The sequence below is a fragment of the Cavia porcellus genome, unplaced genomic scaffold (assembly GCF_034190915.1).
Source record: "Cavia porcellus strain 051 isolate PalLab524CR breed Dunkin Hartley unplaced genomic scaffold, mCavPor4.1 scaffold_8, whole genome shotgun sequence".
NCBI classification, from domain to species: Eukaryota; Metazoa; Chordata; class Mammalia; order Rodentia; family Caviidae; genus Cavia; species Cavia porcellus.
Genome location: NW_026947491.1, coordinates 1,950,089 through 1,971,383, shown reverse-complemented (window position 1 = coordinate 1,971,383; position 21,295 = coordinate 1,950,089). Strand labels below are relative to the sequence as shown.

Genomic DNA, 21,295 nt, shown 5'->3' with positions numbered 1-21,295 from the left:
GAGCTTTCCTTGTGTTCCACGAGTTCCGGTACTTTGTACTGGCATTAATATTTAGTTCTAGAAACCGTCTTACTCCTTCCTTGTTTATTCTGTAACCAATTGTTTATTTGAGTGTATTATTTAGGGCTGGGCATGGCAGGGCACAACTATAATCACAGCCCAGGTCAGCTTGGGCTACATAGTGAGTTCAAGGCCAGTCAACTACAGAATAACAATAAATAAACAAATATATTGTTTATTTTCAATGCATTTATATAATTTCTGTGTTTTATCATTGATATCTGGTTTCATTGTACTATATATGTATGTACTATATATGTACTCATATATATCTCATATCATCTGGTTTCATTGTACTATGATCTGATAGTACACATAGTACAATTTTAGTTGTTTTATATTTATTTAAGCTTGCTTTATTGGCTAGTGTGTGGTCTTATTTTTTGCCCTGTTCTTTCTGTAGCACTTTTTTCTCTTTATGAACAATAAGACATTTTCATAAATGAGAATAAGAATACTTATTACAATGTGTATCACTATCTTTAAAATAACATGCAGTATAAGATATAATCCAGAGAGTCTTAAAAAAACAGCAACACAAATTTTCTTTTATTGAACTAAAATAAACTTTTACTATAAATGAAGCAAATTAGCGTATATATTGAAATGTTTTTAAAACAACACATATGTAATTTTTTTTTATCAGTATCCGGGATCAAACTCATGACCATGTGCTTGCAAGGCAGGCGCTTATGCCACTGTGCTAAATCCCCAGCCCCCAACAACCAACAAATATGTAACTTAAGGAAATATTTTAATTTATCCCTACTTCCTATTTATCTTTATTTGTGTGCATATGCATATATTTCTCCTATTTCCAGGCAATCTTTGAGCTTGTGTGTCTGACTTATTTTACTTAATATTGTTGTCTCAAGTTGCATCCATTTACCTATAAATTCCTCAAGCTTATCTTTATTTATTACAGCGTGGTACTCCATCATGTATAAATCTTTAATCTGTTGATGGACATATAGATTATTTCCAAGATTCCACTATTATAAATTGTGCTGCTATAAAATGGGTATACATGTATCCTTGTAATATGATGATTTTAACTTTTGGGGGAACAGCTAGGAGGGGGATAGCTGAATAAACTGGAATTTCTTTTAGTTCTCTGGGGAATCTCCACACTGGTTTCCATAGTGGTTGGACTAGTTCACATTCCTACCAAAAATGTACTAAAGTTCCTTTTTCCCCACATCCTCACCAGTATTTGGTATTTTTAGATTCTTAGATGATGACAGCCACTCTTTCTGGGGCAAGACGGTCTTTCACTGTAGCTTTCGTTTGCTTTTCTTTGGGAGAGCATTTTTTCATGTATTTATTGATCATCTGTACTTCTGAGAAGTGTTTGTTCATGTCACTTACTCATTTTTTGATTGAGTTTTTATTTGGGGAGGTTTAATTTTTAAAAATTTTCCATGGAATGTCAGGCAGGAGGCAGCCCGCAGCCACAGCCTCCGCCTGGCTTTTCTCTCTCTCTCCGTTCCATCCAGGGTATAAACTGATTGATTGGTGCCACCCACACGGTGGAGCTTCCATTATTCACACCCTTAATCCCAAAATCACAGCCTTCTCACACACCTTTTCGCTTCGTTTGAGCTGTCTTCTGATTGTCCACTAATTCCAATTAATCTTCGATTAGTATTTGTGTCATTTTTTTCTTTTCTCTGCATGTGGAATGACTTTCCAACTTCTCTATAGCTTCTAGCTTCTAGCTTCTCCTGTCAGTTCCCTCCTCATTCATGTGATCTGCTGCTGTTTTTTCTTCAGCAGGTTGCTGTTTTCCAGTGTTTGGGTTCTGGGTCTCAGAGAGGCTGTGTTTTGATACTGGTCACCACTCAGCCATTTTCTTCTTGCTATTCTGTCTGTCTTTTCAATGCCTTGTTTCATTGACTTTTAAATTATACCTGTAGACCACTTTATCTTTACTATGATCCTTATTATTCCTGTTCCTCTACTTATCTTTTTTCCCTCTACTAATTTTGAGCATGGTTTGTTCTTGCTTTTCTAAGATCTTGAGATGCATCATCAGGTCATTTATTTGTATCTTGCTGTTGTTTTTGATCTAGGCAGTCACTGCTAGTAACTTTCCTTTTAGAACTTCTTCTGTTGTGTTTTCATCTTGTTACAAGAAATTTCTAAATTTTCCTCCCTACTTTAATGACCTGCTGTTTGTGCAAAAGTGTGCTATTCATCCAGGCATCATAGTGCATGCTGGTAACCCCAGAATGCAGAAGGCTGAGGCAGGAGGATTGTCATGAATTTGGGGCCAGCGTGGATTACATAGTGAGTTCACGTCCAGTGTGTTAGTCTCCCTCTACGCTATGGCTGTGTCTCCATGTTGCCCCAAAGTTTCATGCAGTTTCATGCAGTCATAGCTAGGGCTTTTTCAGAGGTGGCCAGATCTAGAATGTCTGATGCTGGGGTTAAGGGTGTGTGATTACTGAATTAGTCCACTGATTGGTTTAGCCCTCACCCTAAGCCAGGGAACCTGGATAGGATAGAAGAGGGGTAGAAAAAAAGCTACTGTGCCTACTTTTGGTTGCTTGCTTGCTTGCTTTGCTACCTTCTGCCCACCATGAACTGTTTCTCTTCTGTGATGCTGGTCTGCCATGCCACCCTGCCTTGCAGCCAGCTGATTATGGGCTGAAACCGCTACAAACAAGTTAAAGAAATCTTTCCTCCTTTGAGTGTCAGGTGTTTTGTCTCAGCAATAAGAAAAGTAACCAAGACAATATTTGTTGTGGCGAATTGGTCTACTCAGGTGCCTGTCCAGGTGCCACCCATGGGGAACCAGCCCATTCCAGTCTTTCCCCACCCAGGCACCACCTGTAGGGACCTAGTCCTGCTAGTTTATGACCCTGACCCGGGGTCAGATTAGCAGGAGGGCAGCCAGGTAGGCAGAGAAGCCCTAGGCATCTGGCTCATCCTGCTTTTCCCCAAACACGGTTACAAGCAGTTAAAGTAGCACTAGACTCACCTCCCTTCCCCTACCCATTAGCACAAACCCAGGGAAACAGCCTAATCCCAGCTGCACTGCTCTTCCCCAGAACCTGCAGTACATGCTGCCTCACAGAGGAGGTCAGTCAGACCTCAGGTCCCCCTCAGGCCTCCCACAGTTTGTATCATTTCTAAAGTTTTTCTTGCTCTTGATTTCTAGTTTAATTCCATTGTGGTAACAAAAGATTAATGTGGGTTTTTTGCAATTCATGAAGACTTATTTTCTAGCCTAATATGTGGGCTATGCTAGAGAAAGTTGCACGCATGGATGCAAGGAATCTGTATTCTGCAGTTGTTGGCTGGAACATTCTGGAAATACTAAGTCCATTTGATCCCTATTATAGCTTAAGTCTGATCTTCCCCCTCTAGCTTCTTTCCCTCCTTCTTTTTTTTTTTTTTTTTGAAGGGAGGACAGTGTCTCACTATATAGTTCAGGCTGGCCTTGAGCTCACTATGTAGTCTGAGCTGGCCTCAGACTCCCAAGAGCTGGGATTACAGGTATGTGCCACCATGCCCGGCCTCTTTTCTTTCTCTCTTAGAAGGTCTTGCTATATTGCCCAGGATGGTCTCAAACTTACAGTTCTCCTGCAAGAGTCTCCCAAGTAGCTGGGATTAAAAGCATATACCACTATTCCAGCTTCTGGTGTTTCTTTGTTAATTTTTCTGCCTACATCATTGACAGTGGATTATTAAAATCTCCAACTACTTTTTAATTTCAATGCTATATCTCTCATTAGGTTTAATAAGATTATACCTAATAAAATTGGATTTTATCTATATCTCCCATTAAGTATAATGGGATTTTCTAACAAAACAGCCTGCTCCATTATTAGGTGCACAAAGATTTATAGTTCTTTTATCTTCTTCATGGATTGATCCTTCAGTTATTACATAGAGACCTTCTTTGCCTCCTCTTGTTTTTGTCTTAAAATCTACTTTGTAAGATGTAAATATAGCTACAACTGTTGTTAGGTTTCATTTTCTTAGCAGACTGTTTTCCATTCTTTCACTTTCAGTGTGTGTCCTAAAGTGAAACAACCTGTCGGATCCTATTTTTTTAATCTGGTCAGGTCAATCTGTTTTAGCTGGAAAGCTAAGACCCTTATATTCAAAGTAATTAGTGAAAAGTATGGACTTGTGCCTGTTGTTTTGTTGAATTTCTTTCAGTTCTTTTGAATATTCTGATTGTTCCTCTTACTCATCTCTGTGGTCTGAGAGTTTATAGTAGTAATACTCTCAAATATCTGGTGGTTATAAATTCCTTCCGTTTTTAAGGAGCTTCCAAGACATTAATTTCTCTTCTCGTTCTTCAGGATATTTTGAGTACAGAAATCTTTCGGGTTTGAAATATATCAATTCATGCTTCCTGACATTCTAGGGTTTCCACTGAGAAATCTGCTGTTATTTCTACTGTTGGTCTAATGAAGTTTCCCTTAAATGTATACTGGCACTTTTCTCTTGCAGACTGTAAAGTTTTGTCTTTCTTTTTATACTTTTAACAGTTTACTACAACTATGTCATGGTACGACCTCTTCTCTGACCATTTCTTTGGGATTGTATCGGCATCCTGCTGAGGAATACGTGTGCTTTTCCCAAGATTAGGTAAGTTTTCTACTATTCCATGAACAGGACTTTTTTTTTTTATGTCCTTAAACTTTATTTTTTCTTTTTTGGGTATGTCAGTAAGGTAGACATTTGATCTTTTAGTAGTGTCCCAGAGAACTCAAATGTATCCTCATTCTTAATTTTTGTTTCTGTTTCAGTAATCAAAAGACCTGTATTTGATAGTCTTCTTTCAACTATGATATTCTTTCAACCTGATTTAATCTATTGCTAAGACTTTTGACTGAATTTATCTGACTTACAGGACATCACATTTCCAAGATTTCTTTTTTTCTTTTTCTTTTTCTTTTCTTTCTTTCTTTTTTTTTTTTGAGACAGGTTCTTCTTTTTTTTTTTTATTTAAGAGGAAAAAGAGAAAAACACAAAACAAAACAAAGCGGTGTAAGGGAACACGTAATACAGAACTACGAAAAAAAAAAAACCGTAACAGTAAGAAATCACCTGTTAATAGATTACATATTATCATCTTGAAAATAGTTGCTCAAATCACAGTATCAAAGAATACAAGGTGGACATTCAAACAGGGAGACTGCAAACAGCTGTGTTCAATGATCCAAAAACATTGATATAGTCAGCTATTTAACACCCCTAAACACACTTGCTGTTATATCCGTTAGAGCTCTTTTTCTTTTTTTTTTTCCCCTCTCTTTTTTACAACAAAATTTACACATTTTGGATTTTATTACTCCTTAGTTCTTATTACTTTTTTGGGGGGGGAGAGAATACAGTCAAATATGGCAAAACAGAGCTGTCAGTCAAAACCAAGGATAGACATAGCACATGGTGTAGAACAGAGTACAAGGTTATCAACAATGGTTATCAACGTTGTCTCTTGTTTCCTTAAAAAGAATTGTCTATCTCATTAGATATTATAAAGTTGGACAAAACAGTAGAGAACAAGACCAATAAAACTTAGGCATTGTAAACATTACAGGACTTCCAAAGAAGACAATAGTCAAACCAGAATGGGCATCTTAGTGAATCTTATTGCCTTCAGAGTAGTTGCCTAGATCCTCAAATTTGATACTATCATACAGAATGGAACAGAGTCTAATCAGTCAAAACAAGATCGTGGGAGTATTACAGGACTTCAAAACAAGTTAATAGGAAATCAAAGAGTTACTATTTATATATCCTAATTTTTTAAATTTTTTCCCTTAATTAAGACAAACATAAGAAATGACTAAATAATTTTTTTTAAAAGAATAAGGGGGAGATTGAGATAAAACAGGACATAACAATATAACAATAGAGGTCAAAGCATGACTGTTTCAGCAACCTAGTACTTCACTACCATATAACTCGACTTAATAGTAGTTACCATAGTGCCTTTTTCCTTGAAATATTTGGATAAAACTTCATATACTCTAGCTTCAAATATTTCCATATCAAGAAGCCCAGAATAAAGCCTTTCTAATTAATGAGTGAAAACTTTATAAGGCTTCAAGGCCACCTAATGGGGAATCATGATTACCACATATTTTCATATATTTGAATCATTACTTACATTAGGGAAACTATTCGGTATTCACACATGCGAGATTGATTTATTTCACTTATGAGTATGGTCTCAAGCTGCGCCCATTTATTGATAAATATCTCAATGTGATCCTTCTTTATAGCTGAATAATACTCCATTGTATAGAAATACAACTTTTTTATCCATTCCTCAGTTGATGGACACTTGGGTTGTTTCCAAGATCTGGCGATTACAAATTGTGCTGCTATAAACATAGGTGCACATATATCACTGTGGTATGATGCTTTCAGTTCTTCTGGGAATATGCCTAGAAGTGGAATAGCTGGAATAAATGGGATTTCCAATCCCAACTTTTTGAGAAATCTCCAGACAGATCTCCACAAAGGCTGTACCAGTCTACACTCCCACCAGCAGTGCAGGAGAGTTCCTTTTTCCCCACAGCCTCTCCAGCATTTGTTGTTGGTTTTCTTGATCCTGGCCATTCTTTCAGGAGTGAGATGGTATCTCAGTGTGGTTTTAATTTGCATTTCTCTAATGACCAATGATGATGAGCATTTTTTCATGTATTTATTTGCCATTTGCATTTCTTCATCTGAGAATTGCGTATTCATCTCAGATGCCCATTTTTGGATTGGATCTTTGAATTTTGGAGGTCTGAGTTTTTTTAATTCTTTATATGTTTTAGACAAGAGTCCCTTGTCCGAGAGAGAGTTCACTAAAATCTTTTCCCAGTTTGTGGGTTTTCTTTTCACTATGCTGGAGATTTCTTTTGACATGCAGAAACTTTTTAATAAGAAATGGTCCCAGTTATTGATTCTGGGAAGTATTTCCCATGCGGTTTGAGTCCTGTTCATGAATTCTTTACCTACTCCTATGTCTCCAAGGTTTCAACCTAATTTGTCTTCCAATAGATTTAGTGTTTCTGTTTTAATATTCAGATCTTTGACCCATTTAGATTTTAATTTAGTACATGGTGATAGACATGGGTCTAGCTTTAGTTTTCGGCAAATGGAGAGCCAGTTTTTCCAGCACCATTTATTAAAGAGACTGTCGTTCTTCCAGTGAACCTAGACAGGTTCTTCTTAAGTAGTTTAGGCTGGCCTTGAACTTGCTATGTAGTCTGGCCTCAAACTCTCAGTGATCCTCCTGCCTCAGCCTCCCAACTGCTGAGATTACAAATGTGTGCCAACACACCCAGCTTTTTCTAAGATTTCTGACTGGTTCTTTTACAAAAATCTCTATTGAATTTCTCATCCATATCCTAAACTGTCTTCCGAGTTTCACTGAACTATTAATCTGTATTATCTTGAATCTCACTGAACTATTGGTAACTATTCTTCTTAGCGAGAAAGAGACAAAAGATACAGACTAGAGATTAAACCCAGGATATGCTGACTACATCCCCGTCTCCCTCCTTTTTGGGGGGCAGGGTCTCCCTAAGTGGCTCAGACTGGCCTCCAACTTGTGGTCTGCGCCTTCTGCGCAGCTGGAATTGCAGGCATGTGTCACCATAAATGGCTTTTCGACTTCTTTATCAGTAGGTTTCTTCATTCATTTCGGTATCTCTGCAATCCATTAGTGCTACAAACTTCATGTTTATTTCATGTCCTTCCCTATGTCAAGGTTGCACATCTGGCAGAGTGGGTCCCTCTCCCATTGTGATCCAACACCCTGCTTAGTAAGCGGCTTCTTCTAGGGATGTATCTGGAGGTGCTGTTGTGTTGTGCCGTGCGGAGCTCATTTCCGGCATCTTTTCATAGCTGTGAACACTGGGCACACCGCATGCTGCACGGGAGTCAGAGAACCCCACCGTCTGCTGCTGCGGCTGGCTGCAGCCCGTGTGGCTCCTTCCACAATGGGAGCGCGCCCCCTGGCGGGCAGCAGGACTTTCCCCAGGGACTGCGTGTGGCTCCTGGCTCCCGCTCCAATGCATGTCTGTCTGTTCTGGCTGCTCTGGAGGCCAGCAAGGGACCTGGAGCCTCAGGACCCTGGTGCAGCGTGGGCGGTGCATTCTGACCCCTAAAGCAGTCCCAGTTCAGAGCATAGGTCCCCACCCAAGATGGTTCCTGGCCACTGAACCCTTGGGTGGTCACTGGGAGATGAAGCGAGCTCCTTTTCCAAACCCAGACTACGGTGCAGACTCAAAGTCTCTTATCTGCTTATACTTATACCGCAAACCTGCAAGGGCCCTGAAACTTCTCCCACAGCTACAACTGTCACTCCCTGTGCTGAGCCGGCTGGGCCTCTGCCCCTATGGAGCCAGGCAGCAGGTCTCGGGGCTACAGGTCTCAGGGCACCGTCTCACTTGCCGTGTGGCTGCTGACAGGGTTTTCACTTCCCTGCGAGTCCCGGGGTCTCTCCCTGGGTCTCTGGCCTCAAAGCATTGCTGGACCTGCGTGGCTTTGGTTCCCTGTGGAGGCGCTGGAGCGCTGGGTACCTCTACCCACTGCCTGGCCAGCTCATAATCTTATTTTTTTATGATCGTAGTTAATGTGTTTTTTCTAGCTTTAGGTAAAATTAATCTAGACTTGGAAAAGTTATTGTTCTTTGTATAACTGCCAACAATTTGATTAATCATAGTTTTTCAACAGGTAGATTGAATGTAGACTTATTTACTTTTTGGCACTGGGGATCAAACTCACCACCTCACGCTTGCCAAGCAGGCAGGTTCTGGGCCAGAGCTAAATCCTTAGCTCTTTTTATTATTTTTTTTAATGTCTTTTGAGACAGGGTCTCACTATGCAATTCAGTTGGCCTTGAACCCACAGCGATCCTCCTCTTGCCTGAATGTAATCTTTTACGTGTATAGAAATGTCAACCTGTTATCAAATAACCTGATCTCTTGAGCACATATGGAGAAAAGATATGGTATTAGAAGTGGTTTTAAAATAATCCACTGATGGTGTGTGTGTGTGTAGAAGTGAGAGCAGGTTTCCTAGCAGATAAAACAAGACTCTCCAAGAACTGGAATTTTAGCCGAGCATGGTGGCGCATGCCTGTAACAATCCCAGCACTTGAGAGGCTGAGACAGGAGAATCATTTCCAAGTTTGCACCAGCCTGGGTTACAAAATCAGTGCAAGGCCTGAACTGCATAGCAAGACTCTGTCTCAAAAAGAATAATAATGATAATAATAATAATTTTTAAAACTAGTTGACAGGGGCATAGCTCATTTTTAACTTCATGTGTTTAAAATTTCCACATGAAGGAAAGAAAAAATGAAGGAAAAATTACCTGGAACATGGCAGCAGCTCTCTATATAACAGGAACTGTGATTTTTCCCATCAGTAAACTTCAATTTTGAGAGTTTTTACAATTTACCCAAAGCCACACAGAACTGGCAGAAAGCGTAACTAATCGAGCTTGATGTGCAGCAACAGTAATTACAAAGGCCACTCACTGAAATTGAATTTTTATTCCAAATGACTGTCATGTCTAGAAAGACAACTGCTGACGGCAAGACAGTGCCCTGCATGGGGAAGGAGAAGCAGGGATTTACAGGTGAGCCGCCAGCAGGAGGCCGGTACCGGCACTGACAACGGTTATGCCCCAAAAGCACAGAAATAACCCTTGTCCTTCTGATGCCCGACCTTCATGGATGCCATTATAGTAAATAACATAAAAAGCAAGAAAGAGGACAGGAAAAGAAAAGAAATCCCCAAACCTCAGAAATCAACATTCACTTAAGAACACAGTAGTGAGGACTTCTGGTAGCAAAATTTTCACTGTTCTTAAAATGACTCTTCAAAAGTACTTCTTCAAATTGAAAAGCTAAAAAATATATATATATATATATATATATATATACCGAAGAGGGAACCGGCACTGGCTTAGAAGAGTCACCACCTCTATCAGGAAGGTGACAATCAGTCCCACTTCCAGAGCACAGCGAGAACCGGCCATACTGAGGCTGACGGCGGTCGCTGAGTCACCCTGGCCTCAGCGAAAGCCACATCTACGGCTCCTCCTGGCTGATGCTGAGGTTGCCCTTCTGCACCTCCAGCTCCTCGGCACTGACCATGGACGGGTCAATGGCGGCATATTTGGTTCCGTGGAATTGCAGCAAATGTATCTGTAGCGAGGCAAAGTCATTCTGATCACTGTACAGGCAGAATCTGTTTGGAGGTAGGGATCAAACCCAGGGCGTCAACAGTACTAGGCAGGCACTCTACACTGAGCAGCACCTAGGCCCTTTTAGAGACCAGGTCTCACTAAGTTACCCACGCTGGCCTCCACTTGAAACCTTTCTGCCTCAGCTTCCCAAGCAGCTGAGATGACAGGCTTGCAGCACTGCAACTGGCCTGATTCATTTTAAATGGGTGCCGTGCAGAACAGAAAGCATCATCGCCTTCCATAGGGAGCTGTGCAGGGCAGCGTCCCTGTAGTACATCAATGATTTACTCTAAAATTACATGCTAGAGTGGACCAATTAGAGAAGAACTGGTAAATTCAAGAAAGTCACAGAAGCATTTTTAAGATCCACAATGTAGGATCTTTGATCCCAAACTGCTTGGGGAGGACCCAGTGGCTCCTCGTTCCTGCAAAGCCCTGTCACAGGCTGCAGGCGCTCCACCTGGTGTGTGTGTGTGTGTGTAGTGTGTGGTATGTCTCCCCTTCCTCTCCCCCGCTTCCTTTCCACTCCTCTGCTCACTGCTGGTACCAGTAGGTTCAGGCACCTGTTTTTTCTACCTTCTTCCTCAGGATCCTGGGTAGCTGGAAGGTTCAAAGGACATAACTGGCTTTTGCCAAATTGACCCAAATTGATCACTTGTCACTGCTATCCCAATGCCTAGGCAGAGGATGTGGGGAAGGGGGCTGTTCACGGAATGCATTAAAACAGGATCATGAGCCCACTTGATGAGACCGAGTGGGCCCTCATCTAGGACTAGCCTTGTGCAGTGGCTGAATTCACTGTGCACAGGTGGCAAAGCCGGGTGACGCCAGTGGCCACTGCTGGCGTGGACAGAGGACAACTTTTTTTACCACAAGGAAGGCAGGCAGAGCCACGTAAGTCTCAGCTAAGACAGCTGTTTGAAGTCACCTATGAAGCAGAAATGGAGGTGCTTCGATTCCCTGAGCACCTGCACTCCGCTCCAGGGAGACCCTGCAGCTCTACCAAAAATTCTTTTTCCATAACAGTCAGTGAAACCATAAACTTACTTTAAAGATGAATTAAATTCTTTGTTTTGGCCTTGGGGACCCTTAGGCTCCCTTAGGAGCCCTAGGCCCAGCCCAGTGACATTTGTCTCAGCAACCATGAAGAGGTGACGTGGTTTCTTAGTTTATTTCCCCCATGCCCTTGGTCCTCTGGAACCTCAGGGTTTTTCTCTGAGGTGCAGTGTCTCCCTCCCCACTTCCTCTGCAGCTCTAGGGTCTTTTTCTTTCTTTTCCAGCAGTCAGAGATTCCCGCCCCCCAGACCTCCCAACCTGCACATAAAGGCATGGGCTCCGACTGGAAATGGGGTGGGGGGTTGCCAGGCGGCACAGCCCAGGACCACGGGAGTCTCACCCTGTCACTGGGCTAGGTGGGACCCTGAAAATCTTCCCCTTCCAGGAAGACACAAAATAAGGATGAGGCTCCCCACACAGGGTCTTGAGCAGTTTTCAGGCTTGGGAGACAGAATCCTGGACACAGTGGAGGGAACTGGCCTTTCGGTCATGCTAGAGGCGGCAGAATCCAGACTTGGTTTCAGGGGCTTTCTCCAAACTGGTTTGGTTTGCTTACGGGGGTGGGGTGTGTCTCACAGTGGCCCTGCAGAGCCTCTCAGGAGGCTGGACTGCAGTGTCCCCCAGCACAGCCGGGAAACCTCTTTTGCCCTCTCCCGAACCTGCACTCCATGCCTCTGGGAACTTGAGAGCCCTTTCTGTAGATGGCCTGGGCCTGACCTCAGGGAAGAGCAGGTGACAGGGGAGGCCAGCATGCCGTGAGTGCTGGCCCCACCCTCATGCTGCACTTCCTTCCCTGGAGGGCCTTTTTCTTTTCCTATGTTTAATAAAATTTTGCTACCATTTTCGCTTATCTGGGTCAGGACACAAAGAAGCTTGAAACCACCTCCAGCAGGAACATGGGCGCCCAGGAACCATTCCCCTTTCCCTCCCCCCTTCCCCTCCCCCCTTCCCCTGCCTGCTTCTTTCCCCTCTCTCTCTTTCCTCTTCTCTCCATCTCTGGCTCAGGCTCAGGCTCCCCAATGGGCCCGACTCCCCTCTCTGAGGGCTACACTGTGTCTGCGCCTTGTAGATTCAGTGGTCTTTTCGGGGGTAGCCAAAGCTGACCCCAGGATGTGGGGATGTCTGTGGACCGAGCGGTGGCCAGATGGTTTGCCTTTTCCTCCTCTCCCCTCTGAGAAAGACCCATCCCCCTGTGCCTTTCTTCCCGATTTCCATCTGTCTTCCCTGGGCTGTCGTTGGAACAGCCATGTTAGAGGAACAAGGACGTCTGCTCTGGACTCAGCAGGAAACAGGACTCAGCACTGCCAGGGACTGGGCTCACTCAGCGGCCTGGGGGCCCAAGCCAGAGCCTGACTGTTCCCCTGAGCAGAGCATAAAGGCGTGGAGAGTGGATCCGGGTAACTCAACATCCAGCCTTGAAAACATAATCTCTAGGTTACATTTTACATACTTGGGACCAAACTGAAAAGATTTAGGAGGTTTATTTCTTCCAAAGATAAATTCAAGAATAAAGGCAAGGCCTCAAGCTAGGTTTTACAAGGTAGGAAAGGGGTTCTGTATCACTGGGTTGATGTGTTTTACAAGGTAGGAAAGGGGTTCTGTATCACTGGGTTGTCAGTTTTTTATTTTACACAACGTTGATCACTGCCTGTGGACAGTTAACTTAAAAAAATATATATCTTTAAAATGTTAACTGTAAATGGTTAAGATTAACCATTAAGAAAAAAGAGTACATTACACTGAATAAATGTAAAAAATGCTTCTATATTTAATGACATCTAAGTCATCGGTTGTTAAATGTAAATTTAAGTATTGTTGGCTTTATGAAAGATATATTTATTAACTAAGGGTTAATATGTTGGGTTGACTAAAAGTTAAATTTCAAGTAAATTGGCTATAATTAAAGGCTTAAGCTATTTGTCTAAAACAATAAGGATTTTTAAAAAATAAGATGGTCTTTGTTGCACTCGCAAAACTAGATTAAAAAGCAAAGATAGTTTCTTGTCTTTTGTATTGTTAGGTTTTAGGTTTCTGAACTTTAAGAGAAAAAGATTGACTTATAGTTTCAATAATCAGTGTTTGATTAAATGAACAACTATGATCTTAGTTTATAACTCACTATGTATCTCGGACTAGAGACATGCTGTGAGTCTAAGCTTTGAAGTTAGGTATAATAAGTACAAAGTAGTAAGTTCTCTCGTTTATATACTATATATCCAAACCAAACTTTTGGCATCTCTTTAAATTTGATCCTGCCATTTAAAACTTGATGTACATCTATTAGCTTTAATTAAGCATTCTGTTGTTGTATAAATGATACACTTACCTACTGGGTAATAAGTCTATTTGTGGTTTTAACACGGTTTACTAAATTTATAAGAGCTGTAAAGACGTTTTTGATTATCAGTGCAGTTAAAACCTTAAAATCTGTTAAAGGAATCTAAATTTAACTCAGTAGTAAAAACTAAATATATGTAGATTTCTGTGTAGCTGTGATGCTAATTCTTGCTAATCTCACTGTATATTAAATGTATTTGCGTTTCTCAAGTATACACAAGCCTTCAAAGATGCAAAACTGAAAAACAGTGTTGCAGGCAGCCAAGTTAGCTAAAAATATTATAGGCAGTGAGACAGGGCTAGGTACTCAAAGGAGCCAGTGCAGATACCTTACAACTGTGGGGGAGACAGACACCTCCCCCTGTGGGCAGGCCTCAAGACAAAGGATCCAATAAACGCATCCACATTCTAAGGACTCATATTCTAATTAGTTCCCAATCACCCTGGAGTCACCATGCCATCCCCCTAGGGGAAAGGTCACAGCTCCAAGAATGCCAGCTTCCTACGTGACTCGCTTCCCCATTTGTCCCTAATGTAATCAATTCTACCTGAACTATTGATCTTATTGGCTAACTATAATTATGTCCCACCTTATGCCCATCTGCCTTGTGAGTTCCCAGTCTTCCTTCCAGCCTTAAATCCATGGTTTTACTCTATAAAAGTCCCTGGAAAAGACAGATTCCTGGGCAACCCACTCGGGTCTCCTTCTCTCTCTCTCTCTCTCTCTCTCTCTCTCTCTCTCTCTCTCTCTCAGACAGCAGCTCTCAATAAATATATTCTACTCTTAACCTCTGTTGTTCCTAAAATTCATTCTTCGGTTTTAAAGAACACAAACTTGCAGACATAGTAGGTCGGAAGTTTCATTCCCCTATATCACCAGTATAATGATATCGTAATTGTTAAACTCAGGTGCTGTGTTTGCACTTGATTTTAAATTTTCCTAGAAAAAATTTTTAGCTGTTGTCCGTTAATTTTCCATAGGAATTTGGTTCCTAAATTAATCATGATTGGTAAAAAAAAAATAGCATTTCTCTGGCTATTCTGTTCGTTTCCAAGGGTGTGATGCCCTGATACGACTATGGCAGTTACGCCTGCTGCTCCCACTCCAGTACTGGTGTAACTGACCTCCTGTGTGTTCAACAGCTCAGGCTTGGGGAACAAACATAAAGAACAGTAACTGGGCTAAGAGTGCAGTCAATATTTTGGCCCTCACCCTTCAAGGTCAACAAGGACCCAGGACATAAAGGGACCTCTCTAAAGGATCCTACAACACTAGTGATGACCCATTCCAGCAGATGACACTGACGGAGTTAAAAGGCTATGCCCATGGTCCCTAAAGTAATACTCAAGAAGCCTGAGCTCTCCATGTACATTTAGAAAAAGATACACTGACTTTGATCTTAGCATAGGCCCTGAGGCAGGAGACTAGGGCATAGTGGGGTATAGCAGAGCACATGCATAGAACAGGTCCCAAAGCCCGAACTGCATAGGTCCCAAGGCCCGCACATAGGCTTCTCCCAAGAACCTGCGCAGGCTTCCGATAGAATGGCCTGCGCCTCACCTGACCTCAGCCCAAGGCGCTGATGATGTAATAAAGATGATTCACACTGAGTTTTTGCCTGCATTTTCTCTTACAAGGTAGGCCCACTCTCTTATTTTTTGCTCAGATAGAAAGAAGCCAGAAGCCACCATCAGAAGAGGAGACTCCAGCAACCCAACACCCTATAACTCTCATTTTGACTTGGACTTAAACACCCAAAGGGAAAATATAAACAAAATTACATATAGTGAGGGTAATAATATCAAAAACTTGGCTAAAAAAAGGAGAGGAGTCAGGCACAGTGGTACACACCTGTAATTCCAGTACTCAGGGAGGATCACTGCATATTAGAGACCAACTTGCGCTACAAACTGAGCTCTAGGCCACCCTGAACTACACAGCAAGACCTTGTCTCAAAAAAGACCAAAAAAAAAAAAAGGTGGAGTTTTTTGTTTTTTTTTTTACAACTCAGCTGACACACCTTTGCTGTGAACAAAATTCCAAAGTCTCAGGGTGAGAAATGAGGCAGAAGAAATAAAAACCACATAGGAAACAAGGAAATGAAGATTTTAAAAACTGTACTTTTGCTGGGGGAAGCAGAGGCAGGAGATCGTTTCGAGTTCGAGACCAGCCTGGGCTACAAAGTGAGCTCAAGGCCAGCCTGAACTGCATAGTGAGACCCTGTCTCAAAAAGACAAAAAACAAAAAAAAAAACAAACAAAAAAAAAAAACTGTACTTTTAAGAAAAACTGCAGCTTCAGGACACAAGCTTTTTTTTTCTCTTCCAAAACATAGCAAACCTGGGCAACTCCCTTTAGCCTAAAAAATAAATGGGCCTGCCCATTCTCTTTTATCTCAGTATGAGCAGGTCATCCTCCCCTACTCACTAGCCAACACTACAGATAGATCACCAAAGTCCGCAGATTTCCACCATCGAGGACCCCTAAAAGAGCTCCAGTTCCCAACAGTACTGAGCCTCATTTCTCTGAGCACTTGTGCTCCAGTCTTGAGTGCACCCTGTATCTGTCCTTTTAAAAAAATATATTATAAATGTAAACCAGTCAACTTAACACCGCCTCCCACAGACAACTCTGCCAATCCCTTAATCAGGCATCAGAGGGAAAAAAAACAGTTTTCTGTTACAAACGATACTTACCTGTACATAAAGATTCACCTCTGCGCTTCTGCACAGGTAGGGGAAGTTGCCCCCTGTTTTAAGGTGCGCTCTCCGGGCATTAGGGTACAGTTTGTACATTTCTTCTTTAGCTTCAGTTGAAAGTGCGCTCTGATCAAACACCTTCAAAAAACAATAGAGCTGAAACCAGCTGGCATTTTCACAATATGGAAAGTGCCACCCGAGAGCTCCTTTCCCATGCAGCCCTGGAGCAGCCTGCGCGACCACCCGGCACTGATCCCTGGTTACTCCTCAGACTCCTAAGACCTTAGCTACAACTTTTTGCTGCAAAATGTCTCTTGCATTCTTATTTTGTTTTTTTTCCTGGAACTGGGAAAGAACCCAAACCTGCAGTCCTGCCTCCGCCTGCTGGAGTGCCCCGATTACTGCTGTGTGACACCACATCTGGCAGCCTGTGTTCTTCTGGGGAGAAATTCTACTAGGAATTTTTTCTCCTCAGAATATATTTACTTAATAGAGTATTAATAGTGAACAATCATTGAAAATGCCAACTTCAGAAAAGATCATGGAATCTCAAAAGAACTTATTAGTGAAAACAATTATGTAAGTCATGTATGCTCAGTGAAAAAAAAATTCCAGAATGTGTTTAAAAGTGAAAAAGTCCCAATGCTTCCGAATTCTATGTAATTCTGGGCATACTTCAATGTGCATTCAAGTTTTGCCTGTGACAGATAATTTGCGGACCAAAACAAATCATTACTTGGGTTGAAGATTAAACCAATTTATCAAGCAAACTAAGCATAAGTCAGTGGTACAGCACCTGCTTACCAGGCTCAAGGCCCTGGGTTTGATCCTCGGCATTAAAAAAAAAAGGAGTACAAACCACAGTGAGATAGCACTTCCCACCCGTGAGGAGGGCTAGTGTGGACATGGGAAAACTGGAACCCCTGATGATGGCAAGGGAAAATGGCAGAGCCATTGTGGGAGTCAATACCACAATTCTCAAAAAGTTAAAGGGTTAGTTACCATGCGATTCAGCAATTCCAGTCGTAGGATACGGATACCTTTATCCTAATGTTCACAGATGCATGCACTGTGGCCAAAAGCTGGAAACAACCCAAATGACCACTGGCAGATGAATGCATAAACAAAAGGCGGCACATAAAATTGGAACTAGTTGGCCTTACAGGAATGACATGGACACACGATAGCATCAGTGAACCTTAAACATACTAGAGACGGTCCAGACACACCAAGATAAATACGGAAGAAGCACCTAGGATGGGCAGATCAATGGAGACAGAAATGAAATTCCTGATTGCCAGGTGCCAGGGGAACAGGAGGAAGGGGAGAACTGAACGGCTGTAGACTGATGGGTCGCACAACACCAAGAATGTACCTAATGCCGCTGGCATGCAGACGTCAAAGTGGTTACTCTGGTAAACTTGGTTATCATATTTCACTACAATCTGTTAAAGATGGTCATGGAGCAGCATCTCTGTGCTGCCCAGTGTGTAACAGTGAAGAATAACATCTACTGATGAGAAAGCAGAAAGGTACCACAATGGGTGAGGCCTGGCAGGGCCTGGTGCATGCTGGGCCAGTTTCCTCTCACTGAGCTGCACGCTCAGCCCAAACTATATTTCAGGGAAGCAATAAACCGATTACTCTGGAATTGAGAAAGCCAGGGGCAAAAACAAAAGCTATGATAGCATTTGGAAAAGCACGTTTCAAGTCAGAAACTAATGATATCTTGATAGGTGCATTTAGATGGGTAGCGCATCTATGGGTCTTAAAAGGAAGCACACTTACATCCATAATGGTCACAGGGATGTCCCGGATTTTATGAGGTTCCACGTAGGAATTCTGACAATTCAGTGTCAGTCTTGAAGCCAGTTCACTCTGCCCCAGACTTTCCAGCTGCCAAAAGGAACACAGGTTAAGACTTTAAAAATAATTTTATGTTTGTATTATAGCCACAGACAATGTTTGGTTTGTAGAAGTGCTAGTGAACACGGTGGGGCCAAAGAAGTGACGGATGAGGAAACTGTATTTGAAAGACTGACCTGGGCTCTCGCTCTCTTCTACTTCTGCAGCCTCAATCTAACCTGCCCACTTCAACCCAGGCGCCTGTGGGCAGCCAGCCAATTCATGCTCCTCAGAGCTTAGAATCTGAAGACACCTCAGCAGTCATCTGCCCCTCGCTCCTACATATAAGCTCTGAGGAGATAGATGTATCTGAGAGGAAGAGGAGGGGGTGACGTAAGACTACACATTCCCAGGCCCCGAGCCCAAGGATTCCAGATGGTCTGGTTCAAGGCTTTGGAATCTGTTTCTTGAGATGAGGTCTTTCCTATAAGATTGATTTGATTTTTTTTTTTTTTGATACCAAGAATCAAACTCACCACCTCAGGTTTGCCAGGCAGACGCCATGCCACTGAGCTACATCCCTAGCCCCTGATGAGGTCTGTCTTACTTACAAATTGCCCAGGCTGGCCTTTGTGGAATCCTCTTGCTCTGGGGCACAGTGGCACATGCTTATAATGCCAGAACTTGGGAGGCTGAGGCAGAAAGATCACCATGAATGTGAGAGTAGCCTGGGATAAAGAGTGAGTTTAAGGCCAGCCTGAACTTTATAGTATGACCCTGTCTCAAAAAAATGAAAACAACCCGGAGTCCTCCTGTTTCAGCCTCTCAAGTAACTGGGATTACAGGCATTTGCTACCTGGCAGTTCCATTTTTTATATCTAAATCACTTAGCTGATACATAAAAGCGTATTGTATATAGTAATAGGGAAAACGTGTTTGTATATATGTACATATTTTGTAATGTTTACAGTAAAAAAATTTAGAAATCTTTCTTCTAACTTGTTGTTGTTGACACAGGGTCTCCCTACGTAGTTCAGGCTGGCTTCAAATGACTGGCAATCCTCCTGCCTCAGTCTCCGGACTACTGAGATTACAGGTGTGCACCACCACACCTGGCTTCCTAGCTTTTTAAAATGTATAGTACATTACTATCTCTAGTCACCCTGAAATCTGTTTCTGTTTTGCAGAATAGGGGATTGAACTCCAGGTCTGCAGTGAACTTCATTGCCAGTTGTTTTTTTTTGAGACGGCTCCAACGTGTGATCCTCCTGCCTCAGCCTCACAGAGTGCTGGGATAACAGGTCTGTGTCACCACACCCAGCTTGAAATCTATTTCTGAAGGCTTCCTCCTATGTGATTTTGATAAACAACTGCCAGAAACACTAATGTTGTCAAAGCTCTTAGCAGTAGCAGCAAGAGCAGGGTCTATTTGGAAGTGCTGAAGTACTCTGAAGTATGGCAGAGATATCTAGCAGACACCCAGACACAGCTGCAGCCTCAAGAACCCAGTAGCTGTCAACATTCCCAGTATGAGTGTCCCCACCCAGCGCTGTGATCCTTACCCTGTCCACCATGAAGTCAATGGCATCAGCCATAAGAGGGTCCACTGGGCCAGATGAAAAGTTTCCAAGAACGATTTTCTTGAGCATAAATGCAGGCATCAGCCAAAAGCTGAAAAGCAAAGACAGACCCAGTGATTTGAGCTTGCCAAGAGTACACATAAATGGCAAATATTCACTCAACACTGACGCTCTGTAATTGTTCTCTTGGAATCCAGGCGTAAAAGACCTCTCTTCAGGGAGCTCAGCACCTCCTTCCCATGTATGCTTTCCCAAGCTCTTAAGAGTCAAGAGCTGAGTTTGGTGGTCCCAGCACTCCCAGCACTCAACTGCAGTGAATTCAAGACCAGTCTGAACTGCATAGGGAGACCTTATCTCAAAAAACAGGTAACTATAAGCAATATTTCAAAATACCTTCAAGATTCTTGTTTTCCTAATTGGCCTTTTTAGTACCTCTGGAAAACTGAGCATTAATAGCCTTTCTTTTCAGTTGATAACCTTTCAATCAACTGATAACTTCAAAACACATTTCAAAATAGCAAAAATACCTCCCCAAATCTGCTACTATTTTACTTAATATAGTAAGGTGGGTAAGGCTCATTCAGGGAAATTCAATCATTACAGATTTCTACATGTGCTCTTTAGCTGATATTTATTTTGTGAATTATAAATGTTGCATCATGGAAGGGAAAGACATTTCTCAAAATCTATGCTAAAAACTATAAAGCACGCACATTCTCATGTGCGCTGTCTGCAGCAAAGTCATGGTAGAAGTCAAGCTTCCCTCAAAAGAGCAGTGTGGCTTTTTTTCTCCTTCCCTTTCTAAACCCTCTGCTATCCTCTTCTTTTCCTGTAGGCGGGGGATGGAACCCAGGGCCCCGTGTGTGCTAAGGACGCTGCAGCTCGGCTGCACCTTGGGGTTCTTCTCCCTTAAAGGTGGCGGCTGTCGGCTCTGCTCACCTCCGTACCCTCTGTATAGTGCACACGAAGTGCTCAGATATTTGATATACACAAGAGCACAACACTGCTCATTGTAAGCTTTCCAGCGTCAGTGTGCCTGAAAAACTGCTGTCCAAATGCTGAGCAGAACCACTGAAACAACATGCAGAAATGGCCTAAAGGTAACAAGACTGCAATCTTCAGTAACAATGATGCTGACTCACAACAGCGCTTGCAAGCTCACCTGATTATACAGACAGTTATGCAGTCACTGTGTTACAGGCAGCTGCGTTAGAAATACCATAGGCAGTGAGACAGGGCTGAATCCTCAAAGGAGCCAGAGCAGAAGCCCAGATACCTTGCAGTTATGGGGGAGACAGACACCTCCTGCTGTGGGCCAGGCCTCAAGACAAAAATCAAGCAAATGCATCCATATCCTAAGGATCAATATTCTAAATGGCTTCCTATCACTCTGAGGAAGCCAGGAGTCACCATCCCAACTCCCTGGGAAGAGTCCAGCTTTCTATGTGACTCGCTTCCCCATTTGTCACCAATATAATCAATTTTACCTGAACTATTAAT

General features: G+C 42.4%; 1 protein-coding gene and 1 long non-coding RNA gene across 7 annotated transcripts in view; one reads left to right on the top strand and one right to left on the bottom strand.

Moving 5' to 3' along the window:
- Positions 1-21,295, bottom strand: part of Spg21 (SPG21 abhydrolase domain containing, maspardin) — a 53,314-nt gene that overhangs the window by 9,377 nt on the left and 22,642 nt on the right. For 3 of the 6 annotated variants that reach the window (XM_003462047.5, XM_013159781.3, XM_013159785.3), the window contains exons 6-9: positions 19,778-19,886; positions 18,159-18,266; positions 16,368-16,508; positions 9,562-10,237 (exon numbers count right to left, since the gene is read on the bottom strand). In XM_003462047.5, the coding sequence (XP_003462095.1) occupies positions 10,121-10,237; positions 16,368-16,508; positions 18,159-18,266; positions 19,778-19,886 (475 nt within the window). In that variant the 3' untranslated portion in view covers positions 9,562-10,120. Of the gene's footprint in view, positions 1-581; positions 5,011-9,561; positions 10,238-16,367; positions 16,509-18,158; positions 18,267-19,777; positions 19,887-21,295 lie in introns of those variants that run through there. The other 3 variants (XM_004999995.4, XM_063254245.1, XM_063254244.1) reach the window with 2 other exon arrangements.
- LOC134477215 (uncharacterized) lies at positions 4,566-21,138 on the top strand. The gene is made up of 4 exons (XR_010049104.1): positions 4,566-4,665; positions 19,403-19,516; positions 19,993-20,161; positions 20,631-21,138. It is a non-coding gene; the product is annotated as an uncharacterized LOC134477215 (long non-coding RNA).